General features: G+C 54.8%; 1 protein-coding gene across 22 annotated transcripts in view; it reads left to right on the top strand.

The window, feature by feature from the left end:
• The window catches only part of NFASC (neurofascin), a 196,572-nt gene that overhangs the window by 141,032 nt on the left and 32,930 nt on the right, over positions 1 to 22,610 (top strand). For 13 of the 22 annotated variants that reach the window (XM_066361977.1, XM_066361965.1, XM_066361967.1 and 10 more), the window contains 17 exons: positions 960 to 1,071; positions 1,482 to 1,666; positions 3,286 to 3,417; positions 5,804 to 5,947; positions 6,551 to 6,662; positions 7,025 to 7,191; positions 7,680 to 7,827; positions 9,219 to 9,343; positions 10,164 to 10,208; positions 11,376 to 11,477; positions 12,157 to 12,354; positions 13,123 to 13,193; positions 14,453 to 14,675; positions 16,915 to 17,030; positions 18,627 to 18,831; positions 20,009 to 20,131; positions 21,398 to 21,571. In XM_066361977.1, coding sequence (XP_066218074.1) covers positions 960 to 1,071; positions 1,482 to 1,666; positions 3,286 to 3,417; positions 5,804 to 5,947; positions 6,551 to 6,662; positions 7,025 to 7,191; positions 7,680 to 7,827; positions 9,219 to 9,343; positions 10,164 to 10,208; positions 11,376 to 11,477; positions 12,157 to 12,354; positions 13,123 to 13,193; positions 14,453 to 14,675; positions 16,915 to 17,030; positions 18,627 to 18,831; positions 20,009 to 20,131; positions 21,398 to 21,571 — 2,382 coding nt within the window. Of the gene's footprint in view, positions 1 to 959; positions 1,072 to 1,481; positions 1,667 to 3,285; positions 3,418 to 5,803; positions 5,948 to 6,550; positions 6,663 to 7,024; positions 7,192 to 7,679; positions 7,828 to 9,218; positions 9,547 to 10,163; positions 10,209 to 11,375; positions 11,478 to 12,156; positions 12,355 to 13,122; positions 13,194 to 14,452; positions 14,676 to 16,914; positions 17,031 to 18,626; positions 18,832 to 20,008; positions 20,132 to 21,397; positions 21,572 to 22,610 lie in introns of those variants that run through there. The other 9 variants (XM_066361980.1, XM_066361979.1, XM_066361978.1 and 6 more) reach the window with 4 other exon arrangements.

The following is a 22,610-nucleotide window of genomic DNA, read 5'->3' as shown; positions in this document are numbered from 1 at the left end:
CTTGTTCCTTTTCCTTGCACCATATCCATTCCCACAGAACTATACAAAGAGCTCCGAGGATGGCAGGAGGCTCAGGTGGGTGGGCTCCACTCTGCAGTGGTGTGCCCAGACCTGCATGGCCCCCTCCACTGGGAAACAACCACCCTGACCCTGTCCATCTCTGTGGGCCACCCAACTTCAAACCCTGTGTGCATGTCATTAACTTCTCCCCTGTGGCTATTCCAGCCTGGCTGAATTGTAGAGCACCTCCTCCATCTTGGCTGCTACTTGCCTCTCACCGCCCCCTGCCCTGCCAGTGTCTCACATCTAATTAACACCCTCTCCCCCACCCCCTCCACAGTCATGAATAAAGAAGCAGAATGATCTTGGCCCCAGAAGTGATTTCCTGTCATCTCTGCTCATTAATTCTCTCTGTGTCTCCCCTATACCATTAATAACGCTCCCTGCATCTGACTGTTCATCTGGGTCTCTGTGGCTTCATCTCAGCTTCTTGTCTCCTGGGTCCCAAAGGACAGGTTTTTTGTCTTGTGGCCCCAATATGTGCCTTTTCTTTCTTCCACTGCAGCTGAGATGGCCTCCCCAGGGGCCACCCAATTGGTCTCTGGGGTCCCCACACAAGATTCTCAGGGAATAAGCCGCTCATGGCTCAGGCAGCCCCACCCTCCATTCCAGGGAACCGTGTGGGAAGCCGGGCTCCTCTCCTCTCAGAACTTAGAGCTGCTCACACACACGTGCTGGTGGGGCCCAGGAGCCCTGAGCTTCCTAACACACTCTCTTAATGATGCCCTGCCCTTGGGGTGGGTTCAGCTGGGAGGGTCCCGGCCTTGGTTCCTCTGAGGGTAAAGAGGGAGGGGGGGAGCAGAGGCGTGATGACATTTCTTTCTAGCCTGACAGCTTGGGCCTAGCTGGGACAGCCCCCGGACCAGAGGCTCACGCCAGCTTGTTCTGTCCTATTTCAGCCCGAGGAGTTGCCGAAAGGACCCCCAGCTTCATGTACCCCCAGGGCACCTCGAGCAGTCAGATGGTGCTCCGTGGCACGGACCTCCTGCTGGAGTGCATCGCCTCCGGGGTGTACGTACCGTTTCGCCCCGCTTCTCGCCACCCTCCAGGAGGCTGGGGGGATCTGTGCATGCTCTATTTTGCCACATCTGGGGGAACAAAAAGAGCAGACAGCCCTTAGTGAGGACTTTGTAAATCACAGTCATCTCCATCCCATTCTGGCCGTCTCTCTTCTGGATAATGAGGAAAGGAAATGGGTGGGCATCCGATACATGTGTTAGGATCCTGTGTGACCTTAGATGAGTCACTCAGACACTCTGTGCTGAGCAGCCCCTCTGAATAGGAGAGATCAGCTGTCTGAAGACTTGTATCCTCTAGGCCCAAGTATACTTTGAGGACACTTGGGTGTCTGGGCCCCATAGAAGAACAGCAGGGCCGCAGTTTGTAATAAATCTCTGTCTCCTGCTTGGTCCCCCTCTTAGCCCAACGCCAGACATCGCATGGTACAAGAAAGGGGGGGACCTCCCATCTGACAAGGCCAAGTTTGAGAACTTCAACAAGGCTCTGCGGATCACCAGCGTCTCCGAGGAAGACTCTGGAGAGTACTTCTGCCTGGCCTCCAACAAGATGGGCAGCATCCGGCACACGATCTCGGTGAGAGTAAAGGGTACGTTGTGTGTATTTCTCATTACGGCGACTTTGCCAGCCCTGAACGCCATGACCGCCCTTGCCTCTGAGGGAGGGTGGGGGCAGGGCGAGTGGGGGAACTTTCAGTAGACTGGTGAGTGGCAATGGTGACCTCTCACGGGTGGTGTCACCCCTGGATGTGAGAGTGAGTGAGTGAGTGTGTCCGTGTCCATGCGCAGCAGGTGTTAAGGGAAGAAGATCCACCCTGACTATCGCCTAACCCTCCCGGGCTCCCTCCGTAGGTGCATTTCGTGGTCTGTTTGCTTCACACCCAGAGCCTTCTCTTTATTCATTTTGTGTTTATGGTATGTTGTCTTCTCCCTGTGCTGTCTTTGTACTGTACTCGGTTTCTTTTTTCTAAATGGGGAGTCATCATGGCCCCAATTATTTTTTTAAAAATGACTTTCTTCCCCCCCCCCCAAAGCATAGCTGGCCTGCCTGCACTGTAGCACCCCACAGAACATGCCCATGGGTCCCAGCCCGTGGGTGGGTGAGGGGCGCCCCATGCTTCTCAGTCGGGCTGGTGGGTGACTGGGGTAAGAAGTCGATCCCGTAGTGCAAGACCTTTCTTAGCACACACTCAGTGGAACTCGTGACCTTGGTTTCAGCACCACATCCAAACCGGAGCTTCTTAATGTTCTCAGGGCTATCGAGAGCTTTGATCCAAAGACCGTCTTCTCAGAGAAATCACATATCCACATATTTATGAAATTTTCTAAACACTTGAAAGGTGTGGCCTGCTATAAGCATCTGCTCTAACCAAAACTCGGTGCCTAAGAGATTAAGTACAAGGCCTTTCCTAAGAGGTCTGTTCTTGCAGCAACAACAGCAGAAATCCAGGGGAGCCAACCCAATGCCCGCCTTCCCACCTTCCCTGGCTGGGACCCTTGGGTGCACGATATGAACACCTATGGACCGGAGCCTCCCCTGAGGATTCTGATCCAGTAGGTCTGAGATGGGCCCTGGTGTCCATGTTTGTTAAAAGCTCTTCAGAGTTTTTTGTTTTTTTTTGTGACAGAGACAGAGAGAGGGACAGAAAGGCAGGAAGGGAGAAAGATGAGAAGCATCAATTCTTCTTTGAGGCACCTTAGTTGTTCATTGATTACTTTCTCATATGTGCCCTGACCACCAGGGGGCTACAGCAGACCGAGTGACCCCTTTCTCAAACCAGCGACCTTGGGCTTCAAGCTAGCGACCTTTGGGTTCAAGGCAGCAACCACGGGGTCATGTCTATGATACTATGCTCAAGCCAGTGACCCCACGCTTAAGCCGGCAACCTCAGGGTTTTGAACCTGGGTCCTCCGTGTGCCAGTCTGATGCTCTATCCACTGTGCCACGACCTGGTCAGACAGGGAAATCTTATGAGCAGCCCCAGTTTAGAACTGTTGTTCTGTGAACTTGACATTGGCAGGTCAGCCTCTCAGGTGTCAAGCTAGCCAACGGCAGGCTGGACTGAGTCAGCCAGCGAGGATGAACCCTGGGCAGCTGGTGAGGTGTTGGAGCTGGCACTCAGTGGCTCCTGTCCTCCTAGAGGAAGTCCGCCTGCCTGCCTGCCCTGTGCCATCTAACTCCCCTGCCTGTGCTGTCCTTCTCTTCCAGCTGCTCCCTACTGGTTAGAAGAACCCAAGAATCTTATCCTAGCTCCTGGCGAGGATGGGAGACTGGTGTGTCGAGCCAATGGGAACCCCAAGCCTACTGTCCAGTGGATGGTGAACGGGGAGCCTTTGCAGTGTGAGTAACGGGCCATCGTCTCGCCTGACTCTGCTTTCTCTGCCACCAAAGGTGTGGGGGGCCCTGGTTGTTCAGAAGTGAGAGGGCAGCCACCTGTTCGGCTCCCTCAGGAGACGGAGAACCTGCCTCTTGTCTGTGTGAGAGAACAAGAGCCTATGCTTATTTTTCTACACATGGAGGATTTCTGCTTTTTTGGGTTTGTCATAAATCTGCTTTGGACCCTTAACAACTACAGAGCCCAGTTCATGGTCTGGTGTCTACGGCTACGTCTGCCGAGTTCTGGCTCTGAGTGATGTCTGGAGCTTGGAAGGCAGAGTCTACTCTGTCTTCCCAGAGTAACAACACATCGATGGTGGTTGCCCAGGTCCCGCTCTCTGCTGAGGCCAAAATAGGAGGCAGGGTTACGTGACAACATTAATGATCTTGGTTGGGTGTGAGAAAGAATTTCCCCATGAGAACAGAGGTGCATGGGTGTAGTTATTCAGTGCACACAGACTTTGGGAGATATAGTCCTGCCTGGATGGCGGGAGCAGGTGAGTCCAAGGCCCCCTCCAGCCAGAGATATTGGCCAGAGTTTCCCATCATATTCTCTCCAGTTACATTTACTTTTTTAGATGTCTGTCATTATATTCTCTAAGGGGCCAGAGGAAATGCAAAAGGCAATAACAACCAGATGGGTTGTTAATAATAAAAAAAACGACGGAGAGAACTTGGAGCCCACTGCAGAGCAGCAGGTGCAGAGGCAGGGGGAGCAGGTGAAGAGAGGGTACAGAGCACCTCTGTAGGTGCTGTTGTGTTCCAGCCACTGCACCAGGTGCGGCATCCCTGTTCTCTCTTTAACCTCAAACATTACAGAAGAGGAACGAGGCTCTGGTGGGGCTGTGAAGGGCCCACGGTCACGTGGCTGGGAGGTGGGGAAGCTGGGTTGCTGTGAGAACGCAGCATGCCTGCCCCTTCTAGTACTGAGCACATATTTCTCCCCATGACGATCCTTCCACTGGGTACAGCAGAGCTAGGGACATGGCCCGCCATCTGCTGTTGGTTCTCCTTGCCCTGACAGCCTTTGGGGACAGGGGACACAGGCTGTAAACTTCACAGCACCCTTAAATAAATGCAGCGCCCAGGACTTGCAGCTGAGCCTTGGCTCTAGAAACCTCACTTGGAGGGAGGGGGGGAAATGACTTGTAGGAAGGTTGGGTCCGTGAGAATTGCCGCACACAGAGGTGTTAAAGTTGCTGGCATTGCCTTCCTTGTGCCTTTCTGCTGAGTGAGGAAGGGTGATAAGGATGCTGACCCTGTCTCCATTTACCGTCTGCTGATTCCCCAGTTCCGGGCTCAGACTCGCTATCTGTGGAGTGGCGCCCGCAGGGCCAGCCCCTGGGCCCTCCTCTGCCGACGGCCACTGTAGGTCTGAGTGATTCTGGATGAGTTCATGGACCATGAAAGCCAAGTCATCTGGCCCAGTCCAGAAATCTTACAGAGTAAAGTCACCTTCTGGTGATGGACGATGAGAAGTATGGCAGTTCCTTAGTTTCTAGAAAACTTTTATTTGTATAGCTCATTATCTTTCTCTTCTCTTAACCCTCCTTTGATGGGGGAACCATGGGAGTAATTCATCCCGGTTTGACAGATGAAGGGAATGAGGACCAGAAACACGTATTGATCTGCCCCGGGTCCCAGCCTGTTGCACCGGCAGGTCTGAGGGAAGCATGTTCTCTCTGAGTGTAGGATATTGGGGGGGGGGGGGGGGACCATCGAGTAGCTTTGGCAACTACAAGGACTTGTGCCGTTTTTAGTGGGCACCAGCCTTCAGGTTCAACTTTGTGAACATCTGCAGAACGCTCTGCTCTGAGGGTGGGAAAGTGGCAGGCCCCATCTGGGTCCCTATTGCTTTGTCCTTTTCAAAACACACCTAAGTATATGTACATTGGATTAAAAGAATAACAACATTAATAACAGTATGGACCAGCCCTCTGCCAACAACTTTATACATGTGTAAAAGCTCATCTTCCTAAAAACCCCACAAGGGGATAGTTCTTCCCATTCTGTCGACAAGAAAACTGATGCTAGCAAGACGTGGTTAGAATTCAGACCCCTTTCTCTCGCCACAGCTTATTACTCAAGCCACACCTGCCCAGCTGCTAAGTAAGTTGAGTAGGAATTCATATCCCCCTTGGACAGACTGAGAAATAGACCCCAGCAGGTTCGATGGTGGGCCCAGCGGCACGCAGCCATGCAGGTGGGGCTGGAAGCTGGGTCTTCTGAGAGCCCCCCAGCACGGTTGCTTCCACGGAACCCGGTCCTGCTGGGAACACCAGCGCAGAACCCCGATTCCCTTCGCCTGCTCTCCCCCATTTCTCACAAGACGTATCTTTCCTCTCTGTAGCAGCACCACCTAACCCAAACCGTGAGGTGGCCGGGGACACCATCATCTTCCGGGACACCCAGATCAGCAGCAGGGCCGTGTACCAATGCAACACCTCCAACGAGCACGGCTACCTTCTGGCCAACGCCTTTGTCAGTGTGCTGGGTGAGTGTCCCCTCTGCTCCCCTGCAGGGTGGCTTCCCTGGGGTTGTCATGCATGGGCACACTTTCTTCTCCAGAGAGCAGTCATGCTGGTGGGGGTGGCATGGAGACTGAAGATGAGATTTGTGGGAGGGAGAGATGACAAAATCCACAGAGCTCGTTGTGCAGATAGCGAATTCCCCACTAGACATCAACCTTGGTCCCTCCTTCCCCTGATGAGACAGACTGGACCTGTCTCGTCTCCTTGGTGTATCCGTGCTGACTCTCCTGGGTTCTCAGTGGGTCGCAGAGTGGGAGATGGCTCTGAAGGGGTTTGCAGCCCTCCTGGAGCAGGGAGGGGGCGGTTGGAGGGGCGGGTACAGAACCTGCTGGATAATTTGGGGAAACCCTTTGCAGAAGCTGGACAGGGTATAGGGTAGGTGGGGAATGGAAAAGCTTCCTCCTCCCTCACCTAATCCTTAGCTTCTGAAGGAGGCACGTGGATAGGGGAAGGTACGCTGGGAATCGGAAGCAGCTGTTCAGAGAGGGCTCGCCGAGATAAGACCAAGGGGGAATAAATAGCAGCATTAACCTCCCCACCCACGGTCAGTTGTCTGGGAATTGCAGATGTGCCGCCTCGGATGCTGTCGCCACGGAACCAGCTCATTCGGGTGATCCTGTACAACCGGACACGGCTGGACTGTCCCTTCTTTGGGTCCCCCATTCCTACACTCCGATGGTAAGTTCCAGGAGACCAGGCCTCCCAAACAGGGGTCATCTCTCTCAACTTGCTCATTCCCATCTGGCCCATAATAGGAATTCAAAAAGACCTGGGAACCTTAAAGGGTCAATGCTGGGAGAAAGTTGGCAGATCAGCTGGCTCGCCCTATTATTGTGCAGAGAAAGAAAGCGAGGCCCAGGGAGGGACAGAAACTTTCCAGGGCTACTCAGTGGTTGGAGGCAGACCCTACAAGGACGAGGGCTTCAGGTTCCTGGCGTAGTGCTCCTTCCGCTGCCCAAACTGCCTCTCGAGGGCTTGACCTTGCTCCCTTGGGCCAGTCCTTTCTCAGTATGCTGTGTGTTCTGCTCCTGTGTTGTGAGGTTTAAGAATGGGCAAGGAAGCAACCTGGATGGTGGCAACTACCACGTCTACGAGAACGGCAGTCTGGAGATCAAGATGATCCGCAAAGAGGACCAAGGCATCTACACCTGTGTCGCCACCAATATCCTGGGCAAAGCTGAAAACCAGGTCCGCCTGGAGGTCAAAGGTAAAAGAGAGGGGTGGTAGGTCGAGGGCAGGGTGGAGCTGGGAAAGGAAGCTGTCTCTTCTCCAAGTTATCCATGTGTGCTTTTCACATTGAAAATGCATACACCTGAGGTTTAACCCATAGTAGGACCCTCCCTCCAGGTCTGTGTCCTCCCGGGCTTCTAGCTGGCCTGTGTGCTGGGGGCCCTGAGTCATTATCATCGGCCTGGTTCAGATGGCATTAGGAAGGGAACCTGCCACCCACACCGGCTCCCTGTGCCACCCCAGAAATTGCACCACATCTTCCTAAGCCAGATAGAAAGGATTTGGGGGTTGTTTACTATTGGGGATCACCCACACCCGGCTTCCCCCCATTCATACAGTAGGATACTATTTCTGCCATCTCCCTTGACTGGTCTAACCTTACGGTCATTCATGTCACGCTGTGTTCATTGTTGGGATGGTGGGCAGAGCACGTGTCAATGACGAGCACCCTGGGTTCCTCCACAGACCCCACCAGGATCTTCCGGATGCCTGAGGACCAGACTGCCAAGCGGGGCACCACGGTGCAGCTGGAGTGTCGGGTCAAGCACGACCCCTCCCTGAAGCTCACGGTCTCCTGGCTGAAGGATGATGAGCCACTCTACATCGGGAACAGGTCTCCGCTCCTACCTCATCTCTTCCTGCTGCGAGTTCGGGGCCCTTGTCTTTTCTCTTGCTCGACATGTTGAAGAACCCAGGGACAGGGAACCTGTGTCGTGCATGTCACCGAGGAACTGCTGAGGAGGGCAGGATGGCTTCAGTGACACCCCCCAGCTCGGGGGAGACCGTCACCTTACATCCTCCTCTCTCTTTCCCGTCAGCTCTCTGCTTCTCTTTCCTTCTCCTCTCTTTCCAACTCCTTTCTCTCTTTGCTTCTCTCCCCTCTCTCTTTCTCTTTCCTTCCTCCCTTTATTTTGACCTCCCTTCCTTCTCTTCTGCATCCCAGCCTGGAGCCCGCCCCATCTTCAGCCCTGCCTGCAGTGCCCCTATTCTCCAGCAGAGGGCAGGGTTGGCCTGAGAGGACTATGACCACTCTGGTTAGTGTGGTTCTCAGCCCTTATTGGACTTGGGACGCTTTTACTAGACTGGAACCTGCCCCATTCCTCATCCCAGATTCAGATTTAATTGGTGTGGGGAGAGGGCCCAGAGTGTTTCTAATGTGCAGTCAGGGTCTAAGCCCCCTTCCACAGGGCTCTCTGCTGTACCCTCTTTCACCTCAGGGGCTCTGAGATGAGCCGTAGGTGCCAGTTGTCTTCAGTGACCATCTGGTTTTGTGCAGGGGTGCACCCTGAGGGCAGGTGTAGGCAGGCTGGCACTCACTGGATGCTCTCAGCCTGCCCGCCTGCTCTGTGGTGCCCTCCCTCTGTGGGAGATGGTCCAGAGGAGCCCGGGTGCAGAGACCGGAGTGGGCTGGAGATAGAGCTGGAGTGTGGGAAGAGCGGGGTCTCCACCCTCTGTGGGAGATGGTCCAGAGGAGCCCGGGTGCAGAGACTGGAGTGGGCTGGAGATAGAGCTGGAGTGTGGGAAGAGTGGGGTCTCTACCCTCTGTGGGAGATGGTCCAGAGGAGCCCGGGTGCAGAGACCGGAGTGGGCTGGAGATAGAGCTGGAGTGTGGGAAGAGCGGGGTCTCCGCCTACCTTTTCAGGTGTGGCTCTCACTATGCTTGAATTTGGGAGGGGAGCACAGCACAAGGAAGGCACAGAGAGCAGTGTGTAATTTGAGGACAGTGTCCAATGCTCAGGGACACGTTAGCCTCACCCATGCTTCTTTTCCCCCCTCTATAAGTACCCTAAGTGCTAGTGAAGACCCTGTCTCTCTCAAAGCATCGAGACGGGCCCCATGTTCCCCGGGAGGGCTGGGGCCGCCCAGCCCGCCTGTGAGGCCACCCGCCCCCTTCTGACTCACCACCCCCATCCAGGGAGAAAGCCGCAGGCAGAGTGGGCACCCCCATGCCTCCCCCGCGGGCTCCCCACTCGCCCTCTCCCAACCCCTCTGGTCCCTTTGCAGGATGAAGAAGGAAGACGACTCCCTGACCATCTTTGGTGTGGCTGAGCGAGACCACGGCAGTTACACATGCATTGCCAGCACCGAGCTGGACCAGGACCTGGCCAAGGCCTACCTCACCGTGCTAGGTAACTGCCGCTGCCCACGGCACTGACCTCCCCCGTTCCTGCGGCCAGAGCAGCTGGGCCCTGAGCAGTGCTCAGTGGGCCAGCCAGGTGTCCTGATCTTCTGCTCTCTGATCTAAGGGTTAGGAAGGTGTTCCTTTCAAAACTAGCTGTGCTGGATGACTTACCTCCCGAGTAGAATTATTAGCACCCCAAATCCTCACCTGAATGAGAGAGGGAAGGTGGACAGGGCTTCTTGTTGGGGTCATTTTTACCAACTTTATAGCTAACTCTAAACCACTAAGTTCATTAAAACAATCCCTCATTGAAGCAAGACTGAATTTTGTGTTTGTCCTTCCAACACCTCTGCTAGCCCTCCCCCCTGCCCCCCGCTTCTTGATGGCGTTTCAGAGGGCGCTATGCCCTTAGCAAGATGATCCCGTCCATCCAGGCTGGACTGTAGATACTAAGGCATCCTGAACCTTGGGGAGGGAGCTGCTCTCACCCAGGGAAGCAGAGGCCCACTGTCCCTCATCACCCCGTCTTCTCCCTGGGCACCCCTCCCTTTGCTCTTGGTGCCCCGTCGTCTGTTTGCAGAGGAGGGCATGGTGGCAGGAGATGGCGCACCCAGGTGTGCGGGTAGCACCACAGGAAGGAGGTGGAGGAAACACCGGAAGGCCTCTCCCGGGAGGGGCGGGGGCTCTCCGTGGAAGAGAGGGCAAAGCTCTGCTGGGAGCACATCACAGGGCAGCTCCTCTAGCCTTGGCTGCCTGTGCCCACCCTTCTAGCACACCTCTAACCCCAGATAACCTGTTAACCTGGATAACCCGTCTTACCTTTGCAGCTGATCAGACCACTCCAACTAACCGTTTGGCTGCCCTGCCCAAAGGTAATTCATACTAATCGGGACCCTTGCCAAGCCCTCGCGAGGCTCGGGGAGGGCGGGGTCTTGGAGGAGAATGCTGCCGGCCAGGGTGCGCTGTGCGTGGGCAGTGGGTTACACCCCCACACCCTGCCAGATCTCCCCCAGCACCACAGCCCTGCTCCCGGCTTCCTGCTCCATTTGCAGGTTGAGCTTGGGGGTCCTTGGGTGCCATTTCACCTGCCTCCCTTACGTCTGGCCGCTCACCACACCTGTACCTGTGGGGTGGCCTGTTCTCTTCCTTGGCCTCAGAGGTGTGCGGTCCAGCCAGGAGAGCCCACGTCTCGTGCTGCCTCTCCACACCCAGCACTATATACCCACGTACAGTCTGCGCACACACGAGTGTGGGCTCATGGATTCACATTTCAGATTCTTCCAGGAGTCAGCCAAAATGTGGAAATAGCTGGTTCATGGTGCCATTTAGGGGGAAATTGTGTCTCCCCCCCACACCAGTCAGTGGTGGGATGGCTTTACCCCCGGCCAGGATGGCACTGACACCCACTGAGGCAATCCAGTGAGGCTGGAGCCCCCAAAAGGCGCTGCCATGCTCCTGTTCGGAAGCCGCTGGGGCTCCTCTGTCCCTCACTGAAACTTCTTGACCGAGTCCCCGTCTCCTCCCTGGCCCCATTCCCTTTGTCCCTCCCATTCCCACAACCTGTCTGTCCCGCTCAGCTCTCTGAATACCCTTCTGGGTCCCTGCCCTTAGAGCCTTGGCACACAGAGTAAAAATAACTCTCATGAGAAAATAAAACAAAACTCCACACTCACGCTTCCTCCCTGGCTCTCCTAAATGTGAGCAAGTGTAGAGAAAAGCATCTCCAAATGCGTACACTCTGAGACTACCTGCCAGAGTGGGATGGGTTGGTCCGAATTCCCCCCACTTCTTACCCTGCATCCTCTGATGCTCTTTCAAGGGTGGTGGGATGAGGGTCACCTCTGTTCTTCTTCGAACCCCTGAGGGACGGGAGTGGTCCCTGTGCTGACCCTCTAGGGCAGGCTGGGGACGATGCCTGCTGTGGTGACCTCAGCCCACCAGGGACCCGCCCACCGGGCAGTGTCCAGGGCTGGGGCTGGCACGAGGAAGGGCTGGCTCTAACTCGGGAGTCCCGCGTGATCTTCTCCCTCTGCTGCCAGGACGCCCTGACCGACCCCGGGACCTGGAGCTCACCGACCTGGCCGAGAGGAATGTGAGGCTGACGTGGATCCCGGGGGACGATAACAACAGCCCCATCACAGGTCAGCCCGGGACCCTGCGGCCCAGGCCAGAGACGAGGGGTCGCAGCAGCCTGGGGGTCAGAGGCCTCGCCCTGGTCTCTGGTCTCATGTCTGTCTCACCTGGCCTGTGCCCTGGGCTATCTGCAGAACGCATGGAAGCCTTGGTTTCCCTTCCAGAGTCTTGCTAGGAATTCTCCCAGTGCCTTTGTCTGCCCGAGGGAGGTTGTGGAGACTAACGAAAGCCATGAGGGAGCCTTTTTTTTTTTTTATTTTTTTTTTTTTCTGAAGCTGGAAACGGGGAGAGACAGACAGACTCCTGCATGCGCCTGACCGGGATCCACCGGGCATGCCCACCAGGGGCGACGCTCTGCCCCTCCGGGGCGTCGCTCTGTCGTGACCAGAGCCACTCTAGCGCCTGGGGCAGAGGCCAAGGAGCCATCCCCAGCGCCCGGGCCATCTTTGCTCCAATGGAGCCTCGCTGCGGGAGAGGAAGAGAGAGACAGAGAGGAAGGAGGGGGGGGTGGAGAAGCAGATGGGCGCTTCTCCTGTGTGCCCTGGCCAGGAATTGAACCCGGGACTTCTGCATGCCAGGCTGACGCTCTATCACTGAGCCAACTGGCCAGGGCCCCATGAGGGAGTCTTAAGGAAGAAGTCTGCTAACCCGGCTCCTGAACCAGCTCCATCTTCCTTGCCCACTCAGAGTATGTCGTCCAGTTTGAGGAGGACCAGTTCCAGCCAGGGGTCTGGCATGACCATTCTAAGTTCCCAGGCGGCGTGAACTCGGGCGTCCTCCAGTTGTCCCCATACGTCAACTACCAGTTCCGGGTCATCGCCGTCAACGAGGTTGGCAGCAGCCACCCCAGCCTCCCCTCCGAGCGCTACAGAACCAGCGGGGCACGTGAGTACTTCCGGGCTGACGGAGAAGGTGCTGGAACCAGGCGCCCAGAGTTCAGACGGAGTTCCCCCAGCCCCTAGCCACTCGAGTTTGGGCAAGTTACTTACCCTCTCCACACAGACTAATAGGGACACCTGCCGGCATGGCGCTGTTGTGAGGGTTACAGTTGAAACGCGATTCGGGTACCTACCGGGATGCCTGGCATGCAGTAAGCACTCGGTCAACGTTAACAGTCATTTTTATTATTACTAATGTTACTAATAATTCTTGATGATCTGCTTGAAAGGGAAGAGCTATGCGAAGATTTGCAGTAGAAAGATGTCTGGTATTCTATCAGATTTCTTTTCCTGAGTAATATTTTGATTTCTGAAATCACACCAGTTTGATGACATCCCCAAAAGTCTTAAATGCTGGGGATAAACCAGCCTGGTATTAAATATATTTGGTGGATAATCCACAAAGGGATATAATCCACATTAAATTGGCTATATGACGATCTTAACGTATGAAAAGCTTCATGATAAATCCTTTCTTGAAAGGAATTAAAATTGAAAAAAAACTTAGCCCTGTTGGTGGGGAGGGTAAATCTTAGCTAGGAAGGCATGTCACACACAGGAGCAGAGCAGAGCAAGCTCAGCTGCACGTGGGACAGCGCAGAGGGCTGCACGGAAAGCACAGAAGAGACCAGTCAGGGGGGAGGGGCCGAGGTGGCTTGCCGTGCTCTGGGAAGGCACAGATCGGACTTGGACTTTGTGTCATTTCGGGTTCCAGCCCCTGAGTCCAATCCCGGCGATGTGAAAGGAGAGGGGACCAGAAAGAACAACATGGAGATCACGTGGACGGTAAGTGTCCCTGCCAGCCTGACCCTTGAGTGCAGCATGTGCACCTGAAATTGCTCAGCCTTTTTACCCCTCACGTACGTCCCAAGGCCGTGGGGCGGCCCAGACTACCCGGCTGGTTGGTGGCCACTCCTCTCTGCATTGGGCATTCAGGAACCAAGCAGGAGTGCGTCTAGAGCAAGATTTAAGATGGGGGGAGGGGCGGGGGTGACCGGTAGTCTGGCAGAATCAGAGAGAGAACCAGCAAAGTCAAACAGACTTCTTCAGAAGAAGGAGGGAGTGAGGTTGGACTCTGGGGAAGACTTGGCATGAACACCAGCCCGCACTTGGGTGTGTTCTGGGTCCTTTCTCTGGAGACTGTCGGGAATGAGGAGAGACCAGCGGCTATGATGTTTTCTCTGTACACCTTCTCTTAGTCGAGGAGTGGGCTAGGTAATTCCAGGCCAGGGATGAAACATCCCATCTTCATTTTGGCTCACTACCTTTTCCAAATCAAAATTAGATATGTCACCTCAAAATGACTTTTTTTCAAACTACTTCCTGGTCTGAGCGATGTAAATTTGGTTGTTGCCATGTGCTGTTGCCATGAGTCATGGACACAGGACACTTGGTGTTTGGAGTCCAGGCCATCCGCATCCTCCTGAGAGCCTGGTCTCACAGCTGCCTCAGCACCTGGGCCGAGCCCAGATTCCAGACGCCGGGCACATCTTCAGGACTGTGCACGGGTCAGTTCGTGGTCTACACTCCATCCTGCAGGCTCCAGGGACGGCTTCCTGGAACAGGCTCTTAGGGAGCAAAGAACAGGGCTCTGCCCACTCTTAAAGAGCTCTGACCCATTAGAAAGGGCAGAACAGACGTGCCTGGATTCGGTAGCACTGAAGTAGGCTCTGTAATTTTGAGTTCATTGGCAGGATGCATGCAGTGGCTAAACCAGAACTCAGGCCTTTCCAACTTTGAAGAATACTATCATCCATATTTTTTTCTTGTTGCTTCATCATAGGACAGAGTCCTGTCAAAAATAAAGCTTTTGCTCCTTCTTCACTTGCAAATGTGGGAGTCACAGTGACTAGGTCGCAGAAAGTCTCCCTGCTGCTGGATTCATAGGACTCTGGGCTCTTGGAGGACTCGGGGGGGGGGGGGGGCTGGTCAGTGTCGGGCAGTCTGGGGAGGGATGCCTGGCCTAGAATGAGAGTGCAAGCTGTGAGTGGGCCTGGGCTCCCCACCTGCCCCCTCCACCCCTGCCTCTGTCTCTCCCCGCTCAGCCCATGAATGCCACCTCCGCCTTCGGCCCCAACCTGCGCTACATCGTCCGGTGGCGGCGGAGAGAGACTCGAGAGACCTGGAACAACGTCACAGTGTGGGGCTCCCGCTACGTGGTAGGGCAGACCCCGGTCTACGTGCCCTACGAGATCCGAGTGCAGGCCGAGAATGACTTTGGGAAGGGCCCTGAGCCGGACACTGTCATCGGTTACTCTGGAGAAGATTGTGAGTACCTTCCCCCTGCCCCCCACCCAGAACCCTCCCAGCTGGGCTGCATAACGGCCACCCTCACAGACTGGGAACCTTGGAGTGGGTCATAGGACTTCCAAGAATATCCTGGGAGGACAGCCAGTTCCCAGGAAAGAGGAATCTCCTACAGTGACCTATGTAATAACAGATGGGTTCCTGGTAAGGTTCGGAGCAGAAATATTATCATCTTAACACTGGTTAAAATTACAGAACATCGTCACCTAGTCCACTACTCTCATTTTATGGACAGGAGAACTGAGACCCTGCAAGGAAAACCCTTGCTGGTGTGATACAATAGCAACCGTCAGTCAGGGAAATGGAGCCCAGGCCTAAAGACCTCAGAGACTCTGCATCCCAAAGAGCCATAAGTAGACTCCTCCACAGGAAGCAGGGCCACAGGCCAGACCCCCCCCCCCCAGGGGAAGCCTTCAGGGATGCGGAAGGGCTGCAGAGCCCCAGGCTGGAAGCACCCAGGCCAGCTAGCTGCCAGCAGTTCCGCTGATGCTCTTGGTCCTTGGAATTGAGCATAAAAAGAGTTCTTTGGAGGCTTGAGTGGGTCAGTCAACAGCAAGGGTCCCCAAACTACGGCCCACGGGCCGCATGCGGCCCCCTGAGGCCATTTATCTGGCCCCCACCGCACTTCCGGAAGGGGCATCTCTTTCATTGGTGGTCAGTGAGAGGAGCATAGTCCCCATTGAAATACTGGTCAGTTTGTTGATTTAAATTTACTTGTTCTTTATTTTAAATATTGTATTTGTTCCCGTTTTGTTTTTTTACTTTAAAATAAGATATGTGCAGTGTGCATAGGGATTTGTTCATAGTTTTTTTTATAGTCCGGCCCTCCAATGGTCTGAGTGACAGTGAACTGGCCCCCTGTGTAAAAAGTTTGGGGACCCCTGGTCAACAGGATTCTGGACATATGTGTAGAAGTACGTGCCTGGTTTCTCAGACGGTGGTGGCCTCTCTGTCCCCAGCACCTCAGTCCAGCAGGCTGCTGAGCAAAGCAGGGGGGTTGTCGGAGGCCCCCCAGGCCAGCGTGATTCATACCTGGGGGTCTGGGTCTGATCTAAGAAGAGATCTTGGGTTACCAGAAGGAAGGGGGGATGGGGAGAGTCTCGGGGAGGAGCTGTCACTGGCAATGCTGGGATCAGGAGCCCAGCAGCGTTTATAACAGTGAAATAGGAAGGAGTGGGGGCTGGGCCCTGGGCCCCACATCCCTGAGGGGGAGTATGGGTTGAACCCACTCGGGAGATAAGCAGAGCAGGTCTGCAGGCCCTCTGTCCGTCCCTCTCCTCATCTCCATGGTGGCAGACGTTTCTGTACAGGAGACCGCTGGATGGTAAGTGTGGAATAGACAGCATCTGGTCATAAACTTCTTGAATCGCCCCACAGTTTCCGTTGCAACTGTCTATTCCTGCGGCCTCTGCTCAGGTGAAGAAGAGGGGATGGGGTGGAACTGCTTCTGCAGCCAGTGGAGAAAGAGGTGTGGGTATCAGTTATGGGGGAAGGAGTGGCCCTCCCTTTCCAGGGAGCCATGGATAGGGCACCATTAGTCTGGTGGTAATGTTTCCCGCAGGAAACAAATGCCACTCAAAAGGGGCTACTTCTAATGTGAGGACAGGCTTAGAGAGAAAACACCTAGGTACGGTGAACCACCTGGAGGGCTAGCCACAGCAGGATGTCGTCATATGACTGAGCCTTGAAGGGGAGGGGAATGAATGAGTTGCCTCCGCCATTGAGGCCCGGCCATGGCCTTGGGCAGAAGACTGCAATGCCGTTGGCCCTCATCCCGCAGACAGGCAGCCAGGGGAACAGCTACCTCTCCTTCCGCCTCAGGATCTCCTGTTGGTGCTTCCTACTGGGCACACCCCTCCAGAAACCTGGGAACAAGGACCCAGATGACACGGTCCAGAAAGGGCAGCATCCTGGGACACAGAGCAGGGTGGAGAATGGAGTGGAAGGGCAATCAGAAACTACCCAGCATGTGAGGGTAGCAGATGATTGCCCTCCTGCCGGGACGGCCACCATTTTGTTTTGAGCCTCTCCCCACTCCTCCAAGCCCCGTCTGATGGAGGAGACATGGCCCTGCACGTATGATGCGCCCAGGGTCCAGAGTGGGGCGGAGGTGTGGGCAGCAGAGAGGAAGTCGAGGGGAACCTGGGTCCTGGGGCCAGCCCTGCCAGCATAACCTGCTCTCTGTCCCAACACGTTGCAGATCCCAGGGCTGCGCCCACTGATGTTAAAGTCCGAGTCCTGAACAGCACAGCCATCAGCCTGCAGTGGAACCGCGTCTACTCCGACACGGTCCAGGGCCAGCTCAGAGAGTACCGAGTGAGGAAACCAGCTCCCATCCTCTTCTAACCACCCGGCTCAGTAACCAGGGCAAGGGGGTAGCAGGTGCAGGCCGTGAGGAATATGGAAGGGGCCCTAGAGGGAGCTGTTGAATCCAGAGTTGATTCACGGTGTCTAGGGTTAGCTCCTCAAAATTATACTCAAATATATACATACATTTGGACACACACCCAGATGTGTCCCACAGCAGCTGTGCTGAGAGATTCTGCTCAGCAGAAAGCCACGTGCATCCTCAGAAGCTCTGTTGAAGCACCGCTGAGCTGCACCCTGCCTGCTCCTAATGGCCCCCGCGGCTGCTTGCCTCACTCAGTCTGATTCTGTGGAGCCCCAACTAACAGGTGTAACCTCTACAAGGGTGCAGAGGCCTCCCCTGTTGTCGCAGCCCGCGCCGGGTTCCCGGCATACAGATTATCCAGGTCCTTGGCTGCTCCTGGTCTTCCTGCCGGAGAGCAGCGTCTGCTCATCTTCTCTCTTCTTTGAAAGCATGAGCTGAGGTGGGGAAAAGGAAGAGCAAACCCGAGGTATTCAAGGCTCTTCCTGTAAGAAGTGAGCTCTATTTAAAAGTTGCCTGGAAGTGAGGGAGGCTGTAGCCATGGGGTAACAGAGGCTCTTTGACCTCAGAGGTCGTTGAGTGTTGATGGATAATTAGGGGCAGAATGAAGGGGGGTCAGTCTCTTCTTGGGCAAGGAATTTGGTAAGTGGGGGAAGGCAGGCAAGATGCTGTATGCATTGAACTAGCTCCTTCCTAAGTTGGCCTGCACCCTTAACATACTTGCCTGGAGGTCTTTCTGGCTAAAGGTCCCATTGGGTCCCTCTCTCAAGTCTGGATTTCCTCCTTATCTTGCCATTGGAGACTTAGGTGACACTGGTGTGGCAACCTGACCTGGAGCTTCTTACCCGCTGCTAATCAGACCCTGTGTCACAGCTCTCAACCTTACCTGAAACGCTGCCGCCTCCCGTGAGCTGTTCCATCCAAGCTCTTGCCACCAGGCAACCTGACATCTCACTGACTCGGACGAGTGTCAGTCCCATTCTAAAGGCCTTCAAATAATAGTAAAAGTAATATTTGACTTCAAAGGATTAATTCAACCCTTTTTCATGTTCAGGCTTCTGGGGGTAACCCACGACTTTTCAGCTCCTCTGCTGCCAGTCTTAAACCATACTAATCTGACCCCAGGGGATGCGGCCTCCAGGCAAGGACAGAGCTTTCCGTGCTTGGACCCGCGGCTCACATTTGTGGTTTTGGCACGGACTCCCTGAGCAACCTCTTCCCCGGCTTGGAAATGAGGCTCGCGCTGGAGCAGCTCAGAGCTGTAAGGCTGGCGAACTTGCCTATTCTCCGGGGAGGTGATTGAAACCAAAAGCCCTATTTCTTCTTTGACATCAGTTCATACTCACTCGTGGCTAATGAATGGGGACTGCCAGGCCGTGACCTCAGCCCTGTGTGGGGCTGACGAGTCCGTTTGGGATTCGGAGCCTGTGGCAAGCAAAGGGAAGACGGGTCTCTCGCACCACCACTAACAACTAACCCAGCTCTGCCGACCGCCCCCTCACCGGCCTGCCTCTGTCCCGAAGGCCTACTACTGGAGGGAGAGCAGCTTACTGAAGAACCTGTGGGTGTCTCAGAAGAGACAGCACGCCAGCTTCTCTGGTGACCGCCTCCGGGGTGTGGTGTCCCGCCTCTTTCCCTACAGTAACTACAAGCTGGAGATGGTTGTGGTCAATGGGAGAGGTGATGGGCCTCGCAGTGAAACCAAGGAGTTCACCACCCCGGAAGGAGGTAGGTCTGACCCGCAGCTCTTCAGGGAGGGGCAGGACAAGGGTACTGCCTCCAGGTGGACCTCCAGCAGCTCCACTGCGGCTGGGCACGGACGGCACAAGCTGACCTCTGCATGACCTCAAGGAGCCGATGACCTGTGAGCTGAGCACCTCCCACCATTCCCACACGGCACTGTCATCTAGGTGGCCTGCCCTGATGAAGTTGTACCTCAAGAGAAGACTTGTGGGGTCTGATGACATAATTCCAGATGGGCTCTACAGACAGGCCCAGGGCACTGCGGGAGCCGGGGTGGCCTGCCCCCTCCTGACATTGAAGCACCGTCACCCTCACCACCTAGAGGCATCTAGTCTGTTTCCCAGCACCCGGGACCTACAGAGCTCTTACCACTGAAATCAAGAAGCTTTCGCTGAGATTGTCAGCCGGGGGACACAGTGTCCCTCGAGAGGGGCGCCTGCCTTCTGCAGGTTCATCCATGGTCGCCCTGATCCTGGGAGGCAGCCGCCTACAAAGACCCCCAGTCCACCTGTTCTCGCCCATCCTCTCTTGTCAGCGTGGCGCTTGCTTCCCCCATCTCTGTTTCTCTTCCCTCAGTGTTTAACTGTTCTTTCCCCATTTTCTTCTTCTCTTCCTCCTCTCTTGACTAGTCTCTTATTTTCTTTATTCCTGTCTTTCCCTCTTGTTTTGATTTTCCATCAGCCTCTCCCATCACTCCTCTGCTCACCTGTCCACGTGCTCCATCTTGGCTTTCTTTCTAGTCCCCCACCCCCCGAACCAGCATCCTCAGCCCAGAGGCTTGGGCTGCTGCTAGGACCCGGCGGTGACAATCTTTGTCTGGCGATCAGGAGCTGCGGCCTCTGTAGGAAACAGTGAGGTTGTTTCCCTGCCTGAGATGTGCTCTGCCCTCCTTGGAGGTATCTTTGCAGAATCAGAGCCTAACGTGCTGAATCCACAGTATTTGCTACAGGAACCCTCGTTTTACTTCTTCCATTTAAACAGAGTCTGAGCCATGCTTCCTGAACTGGGGAAGCACCATCCTGGACGGCAGCCCTGGCTTAGCAGCTGTCCAGCGTGGGGATTGCCTGAGATCAGTGCCTTCACATTTGTGCTTTGTTTTTGTTTTCCTCATCCTGCCCACCCCCCTCCCCTTACCTCCCCCACTCTCTTCTCCTTCCCCAAGTACCCAGTGCCCCCAGGCGTTTCCGAGTTCGGCAGCCCAACCTGCAGACAATCACCCTGGAATGGGACCATCCGGAACACCCCAATGGGATCCTGACTGGATATTCTCTCCGATATGCGGCCTGTACGGTTTGCTCTGCTTCTCTTAGATAATCTGGGAATCAGAAACCTTATTCTCACCACTTCTGAGGAACCGAGGAGTCCGTGGTGCAGAGGGCATCGCAGAGGGTTGGGGGCACCGGGGAAGAGTGCCCATGGTATCAGGGCAGGCGGGTGAGACCCGAGCCCTGCTTTCCTGACAGCTCCTCTTGCAGGGAGCTCCTAGTGGGTCCCGGGAAACAAAGGGAACTGGTCTAATAAGGAGTCCAGCACCAGCCCTCAGGGATCTCACAGTCTCCCACACCTGTAAGTCTAGGAGAGAGAGTTCCTCATCCGGTGAGGTGGACGGTGCCTGCACAGGAAACCGCACGGCGCCCAGGGACACCGCAGCAAGGGCTCAGTTATGTAAGGCAGCTGTATGGAGACCTGTCAGGAGCATGGGAGTGACCCAGTCAGGAGCCCGGGTCAGGAAAACCTCACCTTAGGAGTTCAGTGTCACCATGAAGGGACAGGAGTGTCATTATATCTGAAAAACATTAAACTTTTTGAAGTAAGGGATGTTGTCCCTCATTGGGTGTTGTGTTAACCATTTTAATGCTCCGCTGTGCACTTGTATGCTGTTTAGAATGATCTGTGGAGCTGACCTCCCCCCTTTAAGGTACATTGAATAGGCTTTTTACTTTTTTTTTTTTTTTAATTTATTCATTTTTTTTTTAGAGAGGAGAGGGAGAGACAGACAGAGAGAGAGGAGAGACAGAGAGAGAGAAGGGGGGAGGAGCTGGAAGCATCAACTCCCATATGTGCCTTGACCAGGCAAGCGGTTTCGAACCGGCAACCTCAGCATTTCCAGGTCGACGCTTTATCCACTGCACCACCACAGGTCAGGCCGAATAGGCTTTTTACAAAGGAGGCATTAGCCATCAAAAGCTCTAGTGGGTTTGCCCTAGTTCTGTTTGAAAGGAAGAAACTCATAAGCTGTCCTTGTTGGAAAGGTTTGGGGATTATAAACTGAGTCAGAATTAGCCACCTAACTTTGCAATGACCTAGAGATAACAAGATCAGTGAAAAAAAGTATTAACCCTGGTATGTCATCAAACAGCTGGAAAGGACTCCTTGCCCTGCACTCTGCCTTTGAACCAAGTCTCCCATCCCCCGGTCTTCCAGGGCACGGGGCAGGTCTCACCGTGTCCCTCGCCCGCAGAGCTGGGAAGGTCTGCTCCTTCCAGCTATTACATAACCCACTGTGGTCAACGTTGCCCAAGTTCATTTCCACTCCCCTGTATCTCCTCAGTTAATGGAACCAAAGTGGGAAAGCAGATGGTGGAGAACTTCTCTCCCAACGACACCAAGTTCACGGTGCAGAGAGCAGACCACGTGTCGCGCTACCGCTTCACCCTGAGTGCCAGGACGCAGGTGGGCGCTGGGGAGGCAGTCACGGAAGAGTCGCCGGCGCCCCCGAATGAAGGTAGGTGCACTGTGGCCGCCTCAGGGACGATGGGTGCTAGCTAGTTCAGATGCCCGGAGGAGCACTCTGCCCCGGCCGCCGGCCGCCAGGCCTCCCGGGATGGAAAGGACGGGAGGCTGCGGGTTCTCAGCCCTCGGAGCAGAGAACCCATCTGGTCTGCTGACAGGTAGGTGCTGGCGATGTACCTGGAGAACTTGGCTCTCCTTCGACTTGCCATCAACCCTGGGTCCCCACTTTGCCTCGACTTGCTCAGCTACTGAACTTGTCATTTGCCTTCTAGTGGGGAATACAGAAGAGAGCATGAGTCTAGAGCAGAGATGAGATGAGGAAAAGTGTGTTGGAAGCACATATGCTAATGAACCCTAAGGAATAGTGAAAGTGCTGACCTGTTGAGGGAGGCATGGATTTTGAGAGCCACCCATGAGGGCTCTGAGGACACTTCTTTTTTTTTTCCCAAGGGCACATGGGGCCAAGGAGGGAAAAGAAATAGCCTTGATTGAAGCTGCTTGCCCAGATCATGAGTAGATATAGTCCCTCCTTGCAGCCTGAACTGAGTTGTCAGGCTGTGGAGAGGAACGGGAGTTGGGAAACAGCCATTTGCCAAACTAGCTTCACAAAGAGCAAATGGGTTTGTCTCCTGGGTCCTGGCATCTTCCAGGAGAGTGGCAATCCCCACTGGAGCTGCACCTGCCTGAGAACTCCACTAGAGGGGGCTCTGGGCCCATCTGCACACACTGACTGACATCCAGGAACCTCGTAGGGGTTGGTGACTATAGAAACTTTGATACCAGCAGATCCCCTATGAAAGGGGGGATCCCACTACCTCTCCAGAGGCACAGTGGTCTATTCAAAAGCCATTTCTTGAATACCCACTAAGTTAGGTGCTAGACACCGTGCCAAAAATGGGGGTGCATAGGCAATAAGCTCAGACAGTCTAGAAGAGGAGACATCCACAAGAATATCTAGTGCAGCTTAACAAAAGGAATGTTATTTTAGATGAGGAAGGTGCGGTTGTGTGGGGCAAGGGGTTGGGTCTGCA

Source organism: Saccopteryx leptura, chromosome 2 (genome assembly GCF_036850995.1).
Source record: "Saccopteryx leptura isolate mSacLep1 chromosome 2, mSacLep1_pri_phased_curated, whole genome shotgun sequence".
NCBI classification, from domain to species: Eukaryota; Metazoa; Chordata; class Mammalia; order Chiroptera; family Emballonuridae; genus Saccopteryx; species Saccopteryx leptura.
Note: the sequence above shows the minus strand (reverse complement) of the source record. Positions and strands in the feature narration are given on the sequence as shown.